The 16,164-nt window shown below is 47.4% G+C and overlaps 1 protein-coding gene across 4 annotated transcripts in view; it reads left to right on the top strand.

The window, feature by feature from the left end:
• ARHGEF38 (Rho guanine nucleotide exchange factor 38) overlaps positions 1 to 16,164 on the top strand; it is a 47,320-nt gene that overhangs the window by 462 nt on the left and 30,694 nt on the right. The window contains exon 1 of one of the 4 annotated variants that reach the window (XM_080590658.1): positions 125 to 6,052. The exons of 1 other annotated variant lie outside the window; for it this stretch is intronic. In XM_080590658.1, the coding sequence (XP_080446784.1) occupies positions 5,974 to 6,052 (79 nt within the window). In that variant the 5' untranslated portion in view covers positions 125 to 5,973. 2 more of the 4 variants (XM_080590657.1, XM_080590659.1) reach the window with 2 other exon arrangements.

The following is a 16,164-nucleotide window of genomic DNA, read 5'->3' as shown; positions in this document are numbered from 1 at the left end:
GGATAACTACACGTTCCCCTGATTATTTTATATGGTATTTAAAACTTTATTGGGAATTTTTCAATTGCAGCATTAAGGCTTAGACAATCTCTTCCATCGAATTTAAAAGGTATATAACTTCTTTTGCTCTTTATTTGCCCCCTTTACTATTGGGTAGATAAGGTTTTACAAGCATCAGGATTGTTCTGTGTGCGTCCTAAGGACCCAGCTGTATTTTACAATGGAGTGGGAGACTTCCCTGACAGCTTCCATCACTGTTCCTGCCTGTACTCCTTAAACGTGTTAGTAGCTACTCAAGACCTCAGAGAGAGTTGTGTGCTAGTGGGTGGGTTTTGCACTACTGTAAGGGCTCTGGATAAAAAGTTATGGTCTCCTTCCTTCTCTTTTTCTGAGCCATTGTTTGCTAAATTTGTCACAACAGGCTTATCTCCAGGAGAACAGAATGGCAGGCCAATTATCCACCTCCACAGAAGCTGCTAAATAGTTGTTGGTGTTTTGCCAGAGGTGTTGGCATCTTTCATCCCCGAGTTCACCGAATGCAAGGTTTTCCTGAATGGGACACTTGGGGGTTGAAATTCTTCATGTGTCTTTTTGAAGTTCTTAATGTTTAGAGTATGTAAGAGGGCAAATCATCAGTTTTTCACGTGGGAAAAAAAAAAAAAGTAGAGAAACTTTCTCTATTTTAAAAACCCTATTCAGCATTTTCTTTGAGTTGGCCTGCTGCTGAAACATGCAAGGTTAAAAACAAATGTGTCATGGGCCTAGCCTTCCACCTCTGCTTGGGTCTGAGGAATGTGGGTTTCATTTATGGAAGTTCAGAGCTTTTGAAAATCATTTACTGAGTGCACACGCAGTATTCGCAGTATTTTTATTCTTGCAAAGTTGGCAGTTGGTTGTAGTGTTCTTCTAGGAGGAACCCAACATATATTTATTTACTCATACAAGTTAGGAAGTGAAATATGCAGCTGTGGTCAAGAGTCACTGTAAGATGCACAAAGTCTGAGTGCAGAGTTCTCCTTTGCCTAGTGTGGTCTTATCTAAAGCTTTCTCATCTGTAATGGGAAATCAGCTGTGAAACACTTGGAATTTATGAAATATAAATGAGCTCCTGTGCAGGCACTTTCTAGGTGCATAAACAGATGCCATCCTGTTACCTAGCAAGGGTGGATGATATGGTGGAAAAACATGCACAAACCCTGTAAACGTTGTGAAAGCAGAGAACTTGATGTTTTAGTACTCTAAAATTCTCTTAATTAAATTTCCTTACAGAAATAATAACAATAAAGCCCTGAACAGATTTAACTGTGTTTCTCAGTATTATGCATTATGGTACACAGAACATGGCAGAAGTACACGCAGTACTCCTAAAGTCAGATTTAGGTGATATTGCAGCTTCCTTGTTAGAATAAATTTACTTCATACTCTTAAATCTATGAAACAAATACATGTTTTGGTTCTGGTACCTACATGACTCAAATTCTCTTAAATTACTAAGGTTTTTACTACCAAGGTCGTTTTTCACTTCTTTTATTCCCAAGCATTTTATGTCCAAATACTTCAAGTATTGTTCCAATTGGGCCAGCAAAAGGTGCATATAGGGCCGATCCCATTTATTGACCTTGAAACAGCTTCCACTGAAAGATGATGAAAATATTGCTATTTATTTCAATGGAATTAGAATCAGGTCCATCAGACTTAAGTAGGGCTTACATGGTACTTAGGTTTTATGCTTGCCCTCTGCACAGGGGTGAATCTCATTCCACCAGAATACCACTGGAGTATAGCAAAGACTCAGCAGCAGTATAATCACCTAAGCCTGAAGGACACCCTTACTTTAAGTTTGTACTCTGCAGTGTACATTTACATTTCTTTCTTTCATGTATGTATTATGAAACCGTGCGTATGTTTTGCCAGTGAAAATGCCGTGCAAATTAAATGCAGAAAACAGTTTATTATGTTATAAATAATCATAAAAAGAACAATTTCCCTTCCTCCTGAATGAAAATCATTTTCATCTTTTCAGCTAACAAGGCTTTGAAGAATGTCATTAGTACCACTATGTGCTATTTCAGTGTGTTTGCTCTTGACTGGTGATTACGTCACTCTCATTAACTTTGCTGTAATGTAACTTCTATCTCCATTGCTTATAAAAACATTAATCTGAAGGAATCAATTCCTGTCAGCCTTCTGCTTTACTGCTACCTATGTGCGAAAGGCCTGCGCTCACGGACCGCTGTCCTCGTGCTCCAGCCACCCTGGTGGAGCAGGTAACTGCTTGCACTTGCTCAGCAGTGCTCCCTTACTCAGGTCACGCTGAGCAAGGCCAGCTGAGACAGGACAAAGACACGGGCTGTCATGCTGACTTTTGGCTGCAGCAGGTGAAGGAGCACGGACACCGCTGCCTACCTGCAGATCTTTGCACTGACAGTCTCCAGCAGGAAGAGGATGGCACGTTGTTGGAGTCAGTAATCTTTCTCGTGGGCACAGCCAGATTTGGGAGAGGATGTCTGCGCACAGCCTAGTCACATAAGCACTTGCATTGTGCATGCTGACAAATACCTGATAGCAGCAAAAGACTACATTGTCTAATTAAGAGGAAGAAATTGTGTATTTCAGTAAACAGAGTGAGACTTATTAGGTTACATTACTTTCCATCTCGATGTGAAGAAAGACCCAAAGAAACTGTTTGGGACAGATTGTGAACTCACCTCAGCTACCCTATTGCTGATCCTCAACATTTATGCAAAATTAGTTTTTAGTCATAATATTCACAATGAGGTGTGGGAAGATGACAAGTTTTCAGCCTATTTTTTTTTCTGAATAAATTGTTTCTCCGAGCTGCTAGTTTTTGTTTCTTTTTTAACCGTGCTTTTTGTTAGGCTGCTTGTAACGGAGCGTAGGATTCACATGGCAGATTACTGTCGCTGTGAGTGGGCAGGGTTGCCAGCCGGGCAGCACTCATCTGGCCAGCGGTGTCTAATTGCAGCGGGTGCTGATGGCCAAGGCCAGCCGGACAGGCACGCCACCGCTCTGCCTGGACTTGTGCCTAGAAAGCCAAGTCCTCGAGAGGCGAGGACGCTGTGCCTGTGTCAAGCTTTGCTGGATGCGCCCCTTTCTCCCTTCCTAGACATCTGTACTGTGTTCTTGTTACGCCCTGTGAAGCGTGGATTTTCAGCTACTGTAACTTCCACCCAAACGTGTTCGCAAGTATTGACTGAAACTTGATTTAAAATTTTTAAAATTTATCTTTGTTTACTGCAGAGCAACTTCCCTGTTGCAAAAGAGAAATCACCAAATGGTCTTCTTTCCTTTTCATTTGTTCTTCCACATAGGTGCATGTACAAAAAAAGGGAGAGACAGAAAAAAAAATGTTCTAATTAAGCTCAAAAAGCATTGCCAGGAAACGTGAAGTTCTAGTGCAAAGCTGCAGGTCTATCAGCATTCAAAATACAATGAAAATTATGTCTTCTTAAGGCTCCCTTCCCCTCTCAATTTTTGAATTGTCAGATGTAATATTCTCAAAGGATTCCTCAGAAAATATTTTATCTTTGGTAATCTCTACACCCCCTATTTTACATTAAAACATAATAATAATGAAGATTCATCCTCCTGTACTTTTATCTGCCTCGCTCGTTTTCTCATCTTTCCTCATTAGCTTTGATATCACAGTGCCATCTACTTGATCAACAGAGTCAGGTTATTTTCCTTCGAAAACCACTGCGGGGCTGTAACCCTGAAGAAATCAAAGGGCTGCTCCGTTTCGTGGCCAGTTTGCCTCTCCTCCACCCCTCCAAGCCCTTTCAAAGGAGCGATGCCATCAGCTCTCTGCCCATGAAGGCTGGCCCAGCTCCGAGCATCTTTTGCAAACTAATAAAACACCCCGGTGGGACGACGACGGATCCAGGGGCATGCTGAGAGCAATTCAAGCCCCGCTGACCTCTCTTCTTCCCTGACAGGTGTTTTGTTTGAAAGCCGGGTCCCGCTCTGTACACAGAAAGCACATCAGCCCTTTGGACTTGTAAACTGGGGCAGTGGATTTGTTTGGAGTAAGAAAGCTTCGTGGCAGTCAAAGGATTGCGTAGCCCGGTGGGTTGAGCCATCCCCTCTTTAAAAAAAACAACAGCCTAGTCTGAGCCTGTGGAGGCGTACGCTTTATTAATTTCTCCTCCAAATATTTAGACAAGAAACACTAGAGACAGGGCTAAAAGAAACGATGGCTGTGCACTTGCTTCCAAAGACCTGTTTCTCTACTGGAATCACCAGTCTGGCAAGATCAGCAGGCAGAGGGAAGGTGACACTGCCACACAAAATAACTTTCCACCTACAAGACAGGCTTTCTTCTCGCTCTATACTGTGGAAAGGTGTTTGAAGTTTTTTTTTTCCTATGTATATTTCAAAGTAATTTTGAATCATTCATTGTGAAAAATCAATGTGTAGGCTCCAGTTTTACCTAGCCTGAAGTCTTCCATTTTTATTGCTTTTATCCTCATCTGTCATTCTGTTCTTATCTTACAATTATAGCCACAGACAGATAGGGTGAACATACTCGCAACTTCCCAGTGCTCAAAGTCCTCGGTGGGCCTTTCACGTGATTGCTCTTATCACTATCTAAGCCTCCACGTTTTGTCTCTCAAAAGATATCTTTGCTATGACTCAACGCGTGCAGGCAGAGCGACAAGAGGTGCAGGCTTGCTTTTGTATGCACCTAGGTGTGCTTGTGGGGAGAGCCTAATAGAGACGTCTGCGCCTGTCACTGTCACCTTCCTCCCGTGGAGGGGGTGGGACGGCTTTCTGCAGCAGTGCCCTTGTACCCTGCTGATCCTCCGCTACCTGCTGGCTGTAGTAGCTTCACTGTGCGGATTCCAAGGATGCAAGGAATCAAGGACGAAGAGCACCTGTGGACTCAGGTCACTAAACACAGCGATTAATCTACCATTAATGACAGCGATGGTTCTCCAGCAGCATACGGGCCCAGAAGGGAACGGGGCCACACCATGCTCCATCCTGAAAGATTTCTGGTATTGGCCTTGCGCTAATAACGCATCCTCTGCTTCTCCCTCAGTAGCAGTTATGTCTTACCAGCCTCAAAAGGGGTGCAGTGAAACTCCGTGGGCGTTCGTGGGTTTGCCTGCCTGTGTCCCTGTGCTTGGAGCAGCTCCAGGTGAGATGCAGGTGTAAAGCAAAGCCAGTGGAGAATCGGGCCCTTCATCTTCCAGGTTAATGCGAGTGTCTGTTTAAGTCACCAGAGCAGGCCTTACTTTCCCTCTGCTGTGGAAAGCGTGCGCTCTGCTGGGCGGTTTGGCCACCAGTGCTCCTGCAGCACACGCAGACTTTGGACCTGGGCAGTTCTCAGGAAATTCTTGCCGGCTGGTGCCATCCCGGTGCAGCCGCGTAAGGAGGCTGCCTTTTGCTCGGAGCAAACCTGAGGTGGCACCTGGTGTCGCTGCCGCGGGACTGCAGCAGCGGGGATGAGCACGACAGTCAGCCTGTGCCAGCACTGTGCCTATGGGCTCTGGGATACCCGGCTACAAAGAAATATTCCATAACAGCTGTGAGGAACTGCAGCAAAACAAACAACTGTTTGCCTGCTTAATGGCCATCAGTCTTGATGGCGTTCCTGGTTCGTTTATAGCTCAGGATCGAGATAAAGGTTAGCACTGACCATTTAACAATAACCTCCTCTGTGTGTCTACTACAGTTGCTTGGGAACACAAAGCCGATGTTTTCCGTGTTGACACCAGCACCTGTTCTGTCCCTTGAGTGGAGGGACTTCCATGTAAATACCTCGTACGTGAGTGCTAACATGCACTGGCTTCCGATTTGCTTAGGAGACTGAACTCAGCCCAGCGTACAGGGGTCAAAGAGGTATTTGCGGTAATTGTAAAAAGAGCATTTTGCATGCACAGATGCCAGATATTCCCTCTTGTCTTACGGATTAGTAACTCCGATAGAGCTCGGCTCTAAGTTGTTACCATGGCTGGAAGGGAACAGGAGCCGCCTGCGGATCGCAAGGTGGTTGCCAGCCCCAGACGAGACTCCACGTGCAGTTCTGGTAAGGCTTTCTGTGGCGTTTTGTTATAGTCCAGGTAAAGTACTGTAAACAGTAATAAGAGCCTACAGGGGTTGCATCTGGTTGGCTTTACCTATTCCTACTAACTGCACTGGCACAGTCAACTTGTGTAAGCTCTCCCTGGCTTTAATGTGAAAACAGATAAACCAAGATGTGCGTTAAACCTCACATGGAATATGACTTCAGGTGTGCTATTTTCAGCCTTCTCCACGCTGAGGGGCACAGAGGAGTTATTTTGAGGTTCCAGAAGGGACTCCACATTTCCAGTCTGCGTTGCATGCTAGCTCTGGGCTTCTGGCTGCCCCAGAAACACTGCTGCCGCCTGAAGGTGGGCAAACCATTACAAGCACAAAGACAACAGCAAACCACATCCTTGCTGAATGAACACAAACCTTGTCAGTCCCTGTAGTGTAGGGTGGAGCTAGAGGAAGACAACTTTATGCACGTGGGTAGATTGCAGTTGTAATAAACACCTGAACAAACTATTCTATCCTAACTTGGCTGCAACTCTGCGTATGTGGCACAGAGCCTACAAAGCCCAGAATTTAATAGAATTTCTTCTTCCACCTTCACCCAGCCAAAGTATATTCCCCACTTTTCCCCAAAAGCAGTCTTAATTTAAATAAACATAATAAAGTCTCATAGAAATGATGGGATCTGTGTCTTTGGAGAAGCATGACGTGGTAAGATCCTACCAGAGGTAAAGGGTTTTTCAGGGCATGCTGCTTACATGTACCCCTGCACCCTCCCCTGCCGCAGCTGCTGGCGTAGCTGCGTGACGAACTAAGCAGGAGAGCGGATCCAGATGGAAAATAGCCCAGGGGGAAGGGAGGGGGCTTTCAGCCCGACCAGCTCCTCCATCCAGCTTCAGATGCTCCCTGCCACAAATAATGGGAACAAGATTCCCCCGGGGAGGGGGGCAGTCAGGGTGGTGACTGTTTAAACCAGTTTTACCACCCTTGCTGAACGTCAAGCCATCGCTTGGGTAAGGAAAAACAAAACAGCTCAGGAAGTCCCCACCGTAAGGGAACAGGGCAGCTGATTCCCCTCAACTCCCACCTTCATCTGTTTACTCGCTGCCGTGATGTGACGCGTGTCACGGGGTGCCACTGCTCCCTGGGCGCTCTTCTCCCCACTACTGCCGTGCCTCTCAGGGAGCTTTTGTGGTCTGTCTTGCAAAACAAAAGGGTTTCTTGGGGAGTAGCAAAGAGGAAAGGGGACGTAATGTGGGGACCGCCCACATAGCTCGTGACTTTTCTGCACGAGCTCTTCCCGGTATCCCCGTCTCTGCTTTAGTCCTCTGCCAGGTTGTGTTCGGAGCGGACACTTTGTGCAGCACTGGCACGGTGCTGCAGTTTGACACAGTAAATTGCATAACAGTTTCCTCATCTTTTCCTTTCCCTGCTGGGTAGAAATGAAGGGCTTTGATCAGGAGGCAGCACCACAGCGAGCCCCTTCCCAAAAAACACAACCTGTAGATGAGTTCACGGCGCTGCATTGCATCCTTGCTCCGCTGTCTCCCACGTGGCCCTCAGGGGGACACTGCGTGGCAGTGACACGCTTGGCCAGGGCTGCCAGGTGTCCGTGAGCATTGTCACCCGGCGGCGAGCGTGTGGCAGAGCCGCAGCAGTCCAGCTGTGCCGTGGGGAGCCCGCTGCGCCGCTGCCGAGAGCAGAGGGGGCTGCGGGGCCTGGCATCACCGCAGCGGCCGCGATGGCTGCTGACGGCTGCTGGGGCTCTTGCCAGGATAAATGCGGTCCGAGCTGAGATGCCAGCAGCTCCTGCTGTTTTGACATGAGCTTGATTAGACCGGCGCGACGCAGCATCCCCAGGCAGTGCCTGAGTGCCAGGGGCCACTGCTAGCAAATAGGATAATAAGGTCTCTCCCGGGGGCTGAGCCAGGGGTAGTGTGAGCAGCTGTTTCACTGCCATCAGAGCACAGCAATTTGCCACGACAGCCCCTGCGGGTCTTGCACGTGCTTCGGTGTCCCCCGGGTGTGCGCAGGAGCTTCCCCGCTCTGCCCCTGGGCCCAAAGCAGCGTCCCTCCTTGCCTGTGCCCACACTGCGGAGAGCCACGAGTACCGCTGCTGAGTACCAGCAGGGCACAGCCTGGGTTGGGGCAAAGGTGGCCTCAGGGGTTGTGACCTCTCTGTGGCCAGATGTGGCCATGCCGTGCCAAAGACACAGCTCTGTTTTGGGATGCCGGTACCTGAGGAGTGTCCCCTGAAGCCGGGGAAAGGGGCCTGACAGTGCCTGTGGCGTGGGGCTGGCTTTCAAACCGGCCCCGCAAGGCTCGCACATACACCGGGTGAATGCAAACACCGCCCGGGGCGTCAGCTTCCCGGAGGTGGAGCCGCACCGGCACAGGTGGCAGGGCCGAGCCCGGGCCCCACAGCGCTTGGGGAGCCCTGCTCCGGACCCTGCAGCACCTGCCTTCCCCTGGGCAGGCAGCCCACCTCCCTAAAATCACCCCCTTGCCCTCCTGCCCCAAGCCATGGCGAGCACAGACAGCACAGGGGGCCGGAGGAGGAATTTGGCCCTGCTGCGGCACAAGCTGTACATGGGGGAGAGGAGGAGGACGGAGCCCGTGGTGGAGAGCAGTGCGGCTGGGGAGCACGGCGCCCTGCGAAGGAGTCAGTCCGACCGGACGGAGTACAGCCAGAAACTGCAAGGTATCCCCGGGGAACCGTGCTGGGTGCTGCTGGCGATGCTCCAGGCTGGGTCCAGCCTGTCCCTGGGCAAGGGCACAGCCCTCTGTGCCCACAGCAGGACCCAGCAATCGCCCCCTTTTGCCCCCCAATTTTTTTAAAGCCCACTGCACGCACAGCAGGCGAAACGCGATCGAGGCCACGAGCGGGGTTTGGGCGTGTTCTGCAAAACGTGTCTGCGGCCGGGATCTTTCTCCTCCTTTCCAGCAGAACGCATCTGCGGTGCAAGCGGTGGTGTGAAAAGACGATGCCTCTATCCTCTCTGCCTTTTCCTATTGCACGAAGTGGGGCGTGTGCTAAATAATTCGAAGCACCAAGGGCAGTTGTTTCTTCCAGTTGAGATTATCAGGATCTTTAATGTGTTTATCTGTTGCTTGGATTGTGCGAGCCTGAACTGAAATACGTCCAAATACGTGCTTTGATGGGTATGCTGATTCAAATTATACCATTATGAAGAGCGTTTCTTTTCAAATAGCCGAATTGCACCTGGGCCAGAAATTGGCGAATTATGTCAGTATTGGGCCTGTCAATCAAAAACTAAATGCACCGCCACAAATGGAGGAAAAGCATGGAAAATGCGCATAGCTATTTCTGGGAGAGCTCTGGAACACAAATTGATGAATTTCTGTGGGTTTTCAGGGTCTCGAACAACAGGATCCCATCACAAATGTGGGGTTTGAGTATTATTACAATATAAACATTTATTACTAATACTGATATAACTGCCTATGGCAATCACTCTTGTGGCAGTAATCCTTTATGGGGAAATAAAATAGGAAAATACTTTAGGTTACTGTATTATGGTTTTGATGCATTTAATTAGGAAGCAGTATTCCTTCAGAGAGACAATAAAAGCAGAAAATAAAATAATAAACCAGAAAATAATAGGATTTATATGGGGGCTGCATACGCTGACAACAACAAAGAGGCCCATTGATTACACTGTTCCCTCCCAGTGATAGCTAATCGATGGGAAGATGAAAAATGTTCGGTTAATTCAGGCACGGCTCCGCCAGGGGTGTTTCAGGGCGCGAGCAGGGATCGATGCGGCCGGGCCGGCAAGCCCCAGGCACGTGTGCACGCGTGCTGCCAGAGCGGCGGTTCTGCGTGCGGAGGGGCTGCCCAGGCCAGGTCGGGTTGTGACAACGATACCCAGCAAAGTGCACGGCACCTTCCTGTCCCCTCCAGAGTGTCTCCTGCTGGAAATCAGGAGCGAGGGAGGCAGGGGAGCCTCGGTAGGCACGGCAGCATGTGATGGCAGCAGGCCAGCAGGACGGTAAATCCAGCTTTACAGCTCCTGCCACCAGCGGGGATGGCCGCGGCCACCTGTGGCAAGGCACCCGCCTGGGGTTGGCTCGCTCTGCACGCTCGTGTTTGCTCGAGAAAAATGTGGCTGGGTTAACGAGGTACCTGCAGGCTTTATGTTGGGTAGAAGGTGCCTGTCCTCAGAGTAAAAATAGACAGTGGGTGGAAATTCCTATGAAGTGTGTTTACAGTATCGATAGAGATGCAGCTGCAGACCAACACCTGATCTGGATCGAATTTTGGTGATCTAGATGTGCCCGGATCTAATAGATCATGGGTCCCAGACCTAACCAGTTACTCTCCAATACCGATGATGTGCTACGATTGTACTCCTTTATATTCTTCATTTTTCTTACCAGTGCTGGAATGCGAAGCAGCTTACTCCAAGGTGAGGGAGGTGCTTTTGTTGGCACAAAACTTTCCAGTTCTCCTTTCTTGGTAAAAACAAAAACAGCTCTGTTGGTGATGCAAACAGTCTGTATCGCCAGGTCCGGAGTCTCCGATCGCCCTGAAATGGTGAATGTTTTGCAAAAAGATTCAAATGGTAATAACTTATACTTGCTTCCCCCATGAGTTGGAGGCACACATTTGAGAGCTCTGCTGTTCAATTGCTCCCCTATTAACACAAGCAAGGATGTGGAAGATGGGGAGAGGCAACAGGGAGCAAAGCGTGCAGACGGGAATCTCCCATGAGCGGGACAGGTTTCCATCGGGAAGCCAGCGGTCAGAGCTTGCAGGGCCCCGCTGGTGACAGGCAACCCAGGCGGAGCACGGGAGCCAGGTGTGTGACACACGATGCGTGCGTCAGCGCTGCAGCACATCTGTGCAAGGCGAAGCACATGATCATCTCCCGAGGCCCCTTTCAGCCCTCTGTGTAGTTTATGGGGATCCCTGAGCAGAAAGCGGGCAGTTTCCCCCACCCCAGCCATTTCCAGCAGCTCTATAGTACAAGCTCAAAGTGTGGCTGGTACGCTAGAAAAACGGGTCCCAAATAAAAGCCCATGGCCCCCCCCAAAAAACACAAACAAACAAGCAAAAAAACAACAAGTGAACAAGCTGTCTGACATAAAAATCTTGAGAATTCACTTTCCACCTTTGGATTTCCCTTCAGTTTTGCTTTTTTATACAGAATCCCAACTGTTTTCTAAAAAGGGTGAGAAAAGGAGCCTACCACCCAGTTCTCCAAGGCAATCAAGGTGGCTTGCTCTGTAGGTCTGCAAGCGTGAGAACAACAATAGCATTGTCAAAGGCACAAAGCTTTTGCAAGGCTTTTTCACTTTACAATTAAGGATTCATTAAGAACACAAGTAAGCATTTTCGTGGTTGATTATTATCCAGAGTAACATCCATTCAATGTCTTATCTGGTGTGAATGCACATGCAACACCTCCCGGTCTTCCTTCTTTTGAAAAGGAAGCAAGGTGCAAAGTAACCATTTTATTCTCCAAGAGTTTGGCAAACGTGAATGTGCCTACTTCAGCTCATCCTGTGAGATAGCCAAGTGCCACCAGCCCCATTTTAGCTGGGGGGGAAGCAAGGGTTGCTTCCAAGTGGCCATTCAGCCATGCAGCCACCTCAAGCTCAGCTTGCACTCGTGTTCTGGGGTGAGTCCAGGAACACCTCGATCAAGCCGTGTGGGTCTTTCTTCCCTGGCACTGCATCAGCTGGAAGCGAGCATTGCTTTCCCAAAGAGGGAAGAAGGGGGTTAAGGAAGATAATTTTGCTAGCACTTGATGCAGAAATAATTTGGAAGGTCATTTTAAGAGCTCAGATCCAGCTCCTGTGGTATTTCTATGCAGGGCCCTGCTCTACCTTCACTATTTTCAATAGTGCAGGTTTCTGTCCTGCGAATATGTTCTTTCGGGCAGACACAAGAACTTGCTACTATCCCTAAGTGGCACAAAATGGTATTTAGCAGCTCTGTTTTCAAAAGTATTATCATAGCTTTTTAGCTGGTAGGTGCTGGTCTCTCCTACAGTTGAAAATCCATCAGTAGCGGCTGGAAAAGTAACTATATCAATATCTGTGTATGGCATTAATGTCGGGATCAATCTGTGAATTAACCTGAAGCTGCCATCCTGACAGTACCGATTTCAGTAGAGGAGGTTGCTTGATGTAGTTATTGGCACATAAATGTTTGCAAGATCAGGGCAGGCTGAGAGGTGGTGAATCGTGAGGATAGACCCTATCAACCAAAAAGGGATTTAAAACATAGTTCACTATCTGTTAGGTTTTGGACAGACTTGGATTTTTTTTGTTTTGTGGATGATAGTATGCCAAACTTGTGCTTGGTGTGAAAAATGAGCTATAGAAAACGGTGGGTTTCCAGAAAGAGACAGAGATCAACATTTGCAGTGTTCAGCGAGATAGTATGTGCTTTGATAATGCTCCTTGTATTACAGATCTATTACACATTAACTTCCTCCTAACTCTGGATGGGAACGGGTCAACCGCGCTATCAAATGATTTGCACATGCTTTAATTTCAGGTATATCAGTGGCATACCTGTACTAAACACACTGATGCAAATCACTCAGCGTATTGCCTCAGATCTCCTATCTGAACCCCAGATCTTGCATCTTGCCTGTGTCTGGTGTATTTCTGAGAAATAACCACCACCACAAATGAAGCAGAAACCCGCAAAATTGCATGCATGCCTGGAAAGCTGCTACCCCTTGGTACCCTGAAGCCCAGCAGGAGGAAACTCATCCCCTCCCTGCTTCATCATGAGCAGGGTGGACTCCATCACAACCTTCCTTTGTCCCATCCACCTCCCCTCCCTGCTTGGCTTGCTGCTTCTTCCCGCCCAGGCTACACATTTGCCCGGCCTCTGCATCTCCTGGCAGTGGTAAAGATCCTCCCCAGTTCCTTATTTGCTTTGCCCTGTACTTACTGATTAACTTTCCGTGTGCTACAATGCAGATGATATCCTATTTCATTGCAAAATGTATTGATCTTTGGAGCAGCTGGGCGGCTGAAGTACAGTACAGAGTAGAAGTCTGGATTATTTCCTGATGTGCAGGAGGTGGCTTGATGAAAATGTACCCCTGGTGCCACGAGATGGAAAAATCACAATCTAACAAATACGTTATTTTCTCATGTGCAAATTTGAGCTCGGAGGATCTAATTCTGTTAACTTGCACCGTAATAAATCTGGAGTTATTTCTTGACCTTACTGCAGTGACAGCCAGGCTGGGAAGTGATCTCATCTTCTCAGAGTAGAATCCATTTTGTGCTGCTATGTTTGCACAGCACTTAGCACAGTGAAGTCCTGCTGCATGGCTCAGGACTCCGAGGTGCTGCTACAGCCTAACTAGGAACTGGGATAAGGGAGGGAAGACAAGGACCTGAGGAGGCTCATGGATCCTTTTCTGAGCGTATTATCTGACATTTATTAATTGGAATACCTTGCGTTGTGGGTTACAGGGCTCACGATTCGTACAGCTAATCCACGACCCATCTCGAGGTGCACGTGCCGCAGGGGAAGCAGTTCAGATGCAGTCCTTCCTCACTTCTCATGTTATTAACATATGAGCTCGATGCCACGGGAGTGGTGTATTTATATCACTGTATGACACACTGGAAAGGTTTATTTGTAAGTATTGGTGCTAACAATAAGGGCATTCTTCTGTCACCTGATGATAAGCTTTCTTCCCTTCCACTGCGGTCACATGGGAACCCTCTGTAGTCCTGTCAGCACACATATAATTAAAGCAGTCTGCTGTCAAGGAATTGAAGAAAGAACTTGCATATTGAATGTAAATATTTTCTGTACCTTATGGAACATGAAATGATCAAAGACGGAATGACCTAATTGCACCTAAGTCTCTGATACTAGTTTAGGAGCAAACCTGTTGCCCAGGAAGCCTGGTGTGGGGTCACTGTGGTCCTGCAGCGTTCTCCCCCCATCTTCAGTCACCTCAGGGGCTTCTTGCATGTGTAGCAGCCTGTGTGCAACAGACCTGCTCCAGAGCAATGCTGCTGTGTGTGTGCGTGTGTGAGGCAAACAGAAATGCATTCTCCATAACCCTCTCCCAGTCGTGCTGTGCTTCCGTGCCTAAACTGCCTGTGTTTCACTCGTGAATCCAGCTGATACAAGCCGGCGTAGGTTCCTGTGTGCAATCTCTGGGTTATCTGAGGGCACAAGCTATCGGAGGGCTCGCTTTCACAGAAGAATAATTTTATCTAAGGTGGTGTGAGGTTCAGGTTTCACACATGAAAATACAGTAATGCTGTAATTTGTTTGCTGTACCGTGATAACTTATGCCTTCACTGCTCCCTTGTGCCAGGCAAAATTCCCCCATCTGCACAGAGTGGGAGTAGAACTTACTTTGGAGTCCTCCGAATGCTGCTTCAGCGATGGAAAGGCCTCTTACCCACTCCATGCATTGACATTTTTGTACTTGTTGGTATTTTCTGTGCCTCTACCTTCACTTCTACCTTTACTTCACATTAGATGTGGAGAAATCTGGGTCCTGGCCCCAAGGGGAAACATAATATCCGACCTGAGCATCTCACTTGGGAGGAACGAGGGATGGAGCAGACCTCTGGGAGCTGCTCACTCTATAGAGGGAAAAAGCCCAGGAAATTTGCATGCGTCCAGCTTGTCAGCCTGCCTCGCCTGCTCCTCCAGTCACCTTCCATGGGCCTAGAAGAGAGCTACTGCATTTGCCCATTGCAGGCTCTCGCAGCATTGCTGGATGTCTCCATCTGGGGGATATTTTTAGACTTCACACTTGCAGGAAACTGCTTCTGTTACACATGGAGCTGCTTTGTCCGTGGCATCAGCACAGTGAGCTTCTCGTGCGGTGTGACTAGAGCGTACTTCAGTCGCTCAGCTGAAAAAACAAAGTCATTGCCTTCCTCACCGCAGCAAAATCCTCCAGGAAGGCAACTCCTGCAGATATCTGGCATTGCAAAGCAACAGTTGCAAATGCTACATTCCACTTTACATTTTTATGTCTACTAAAAGTACCAATTACATTGTTGTAAACTGATCTTAAACTGGTCTTAAAACATACCTGTCTAATAAGCCCTTTGAGAGGCAGGTTTTTTTTTCTTTTCTTTCTTTCTCTTTTTTTTTTTTTTTCTACACCTGGCATCTCCAAAGACAAATGAGCCAAATTCTTACTGTAATTATTAATCCTCAGCAACGTCTCATCCTGCTAATCCTCTCTCTCAAACTGTTCCAGGGCTGGTACACATTACCAGGTAGAAACAAGTCTGCTTATATGTGCACTTGCTGTTTCTGCATTCATTAAACTTTTGCTTACTCCACAAGGATTCCAGCAGGCTTCTAATGTTCTCAAACTGGTCAAAAGCAATCAGCTGAACATAAATTCACAGGTCTGGGCTGTAATCATCTCTTCAGTATCTTGCTCTTGCATTCTACAGAGACAGACTTGTCTAAAATGAAAAAGTGAACGTATTGAGTGAAAATGGAAAATTATATTACTTTTAACAAAGGATACATTTATTAAAAAACATGTTTTCTATAAGGAAACAGCATCTACCTGATATTTCTCGTGGTTATTTCTTCCTGTTGAGAATAGTTTTTATTTCCTGGCATTATTATCTATCATGCAATAAGGATAATAGATGAGCCCTGACATAATTCAAGGATCAAATTTGATCAGGGCAATCTAATGACATAAACTGAAAGAACAGCCTCTCTAGGGATCGTGACTTCAAGCCTGAGGTGGGATACAGTGGCTTTATTTTGTTCAAATAATGCCTTCCCCTGCCACCAGTATAAAAGATTAGGAAGTTCTTCTGCAGAGCATCTCGTGTTTACCTTCAAATTCCATCTGATACTATAATAGTGCTGTGTCTAAGACAAAACGACATTTCTAAGCAAGCTCTTCCAGGAAGCCTGGTCCTGAACTCTCCCGTACAGTCACACACACGCAGACTGTTTCGCCCAGTCTCGAACGGAATGTTGGTTTGGTGCAGAACTGGAACTGAAACGGATTGTTCGTGTGGTTCCTTGCGAATGTGTATGTGTGGTCACATACCTTAATCTTCCTGAGGAAAAGGTACCTGCCATTTTAGGCACATAAGCAGAAGCCATGGAGGTCTTAT

This window comes from Anser brachyrhynchus (assembly GCF_964034855.1).
Source record: "Anser brachyrhynchus genome assembly, chromosome: 4".
NCBI lineage: Eukaryota > Metazoa > Chordata > Aves > Anseriformes > Anatidae > Anser > Anser brachyrhynchus.
This window is presented reverse-complemented; position numbering and strand designations above follow the sequence as displayed.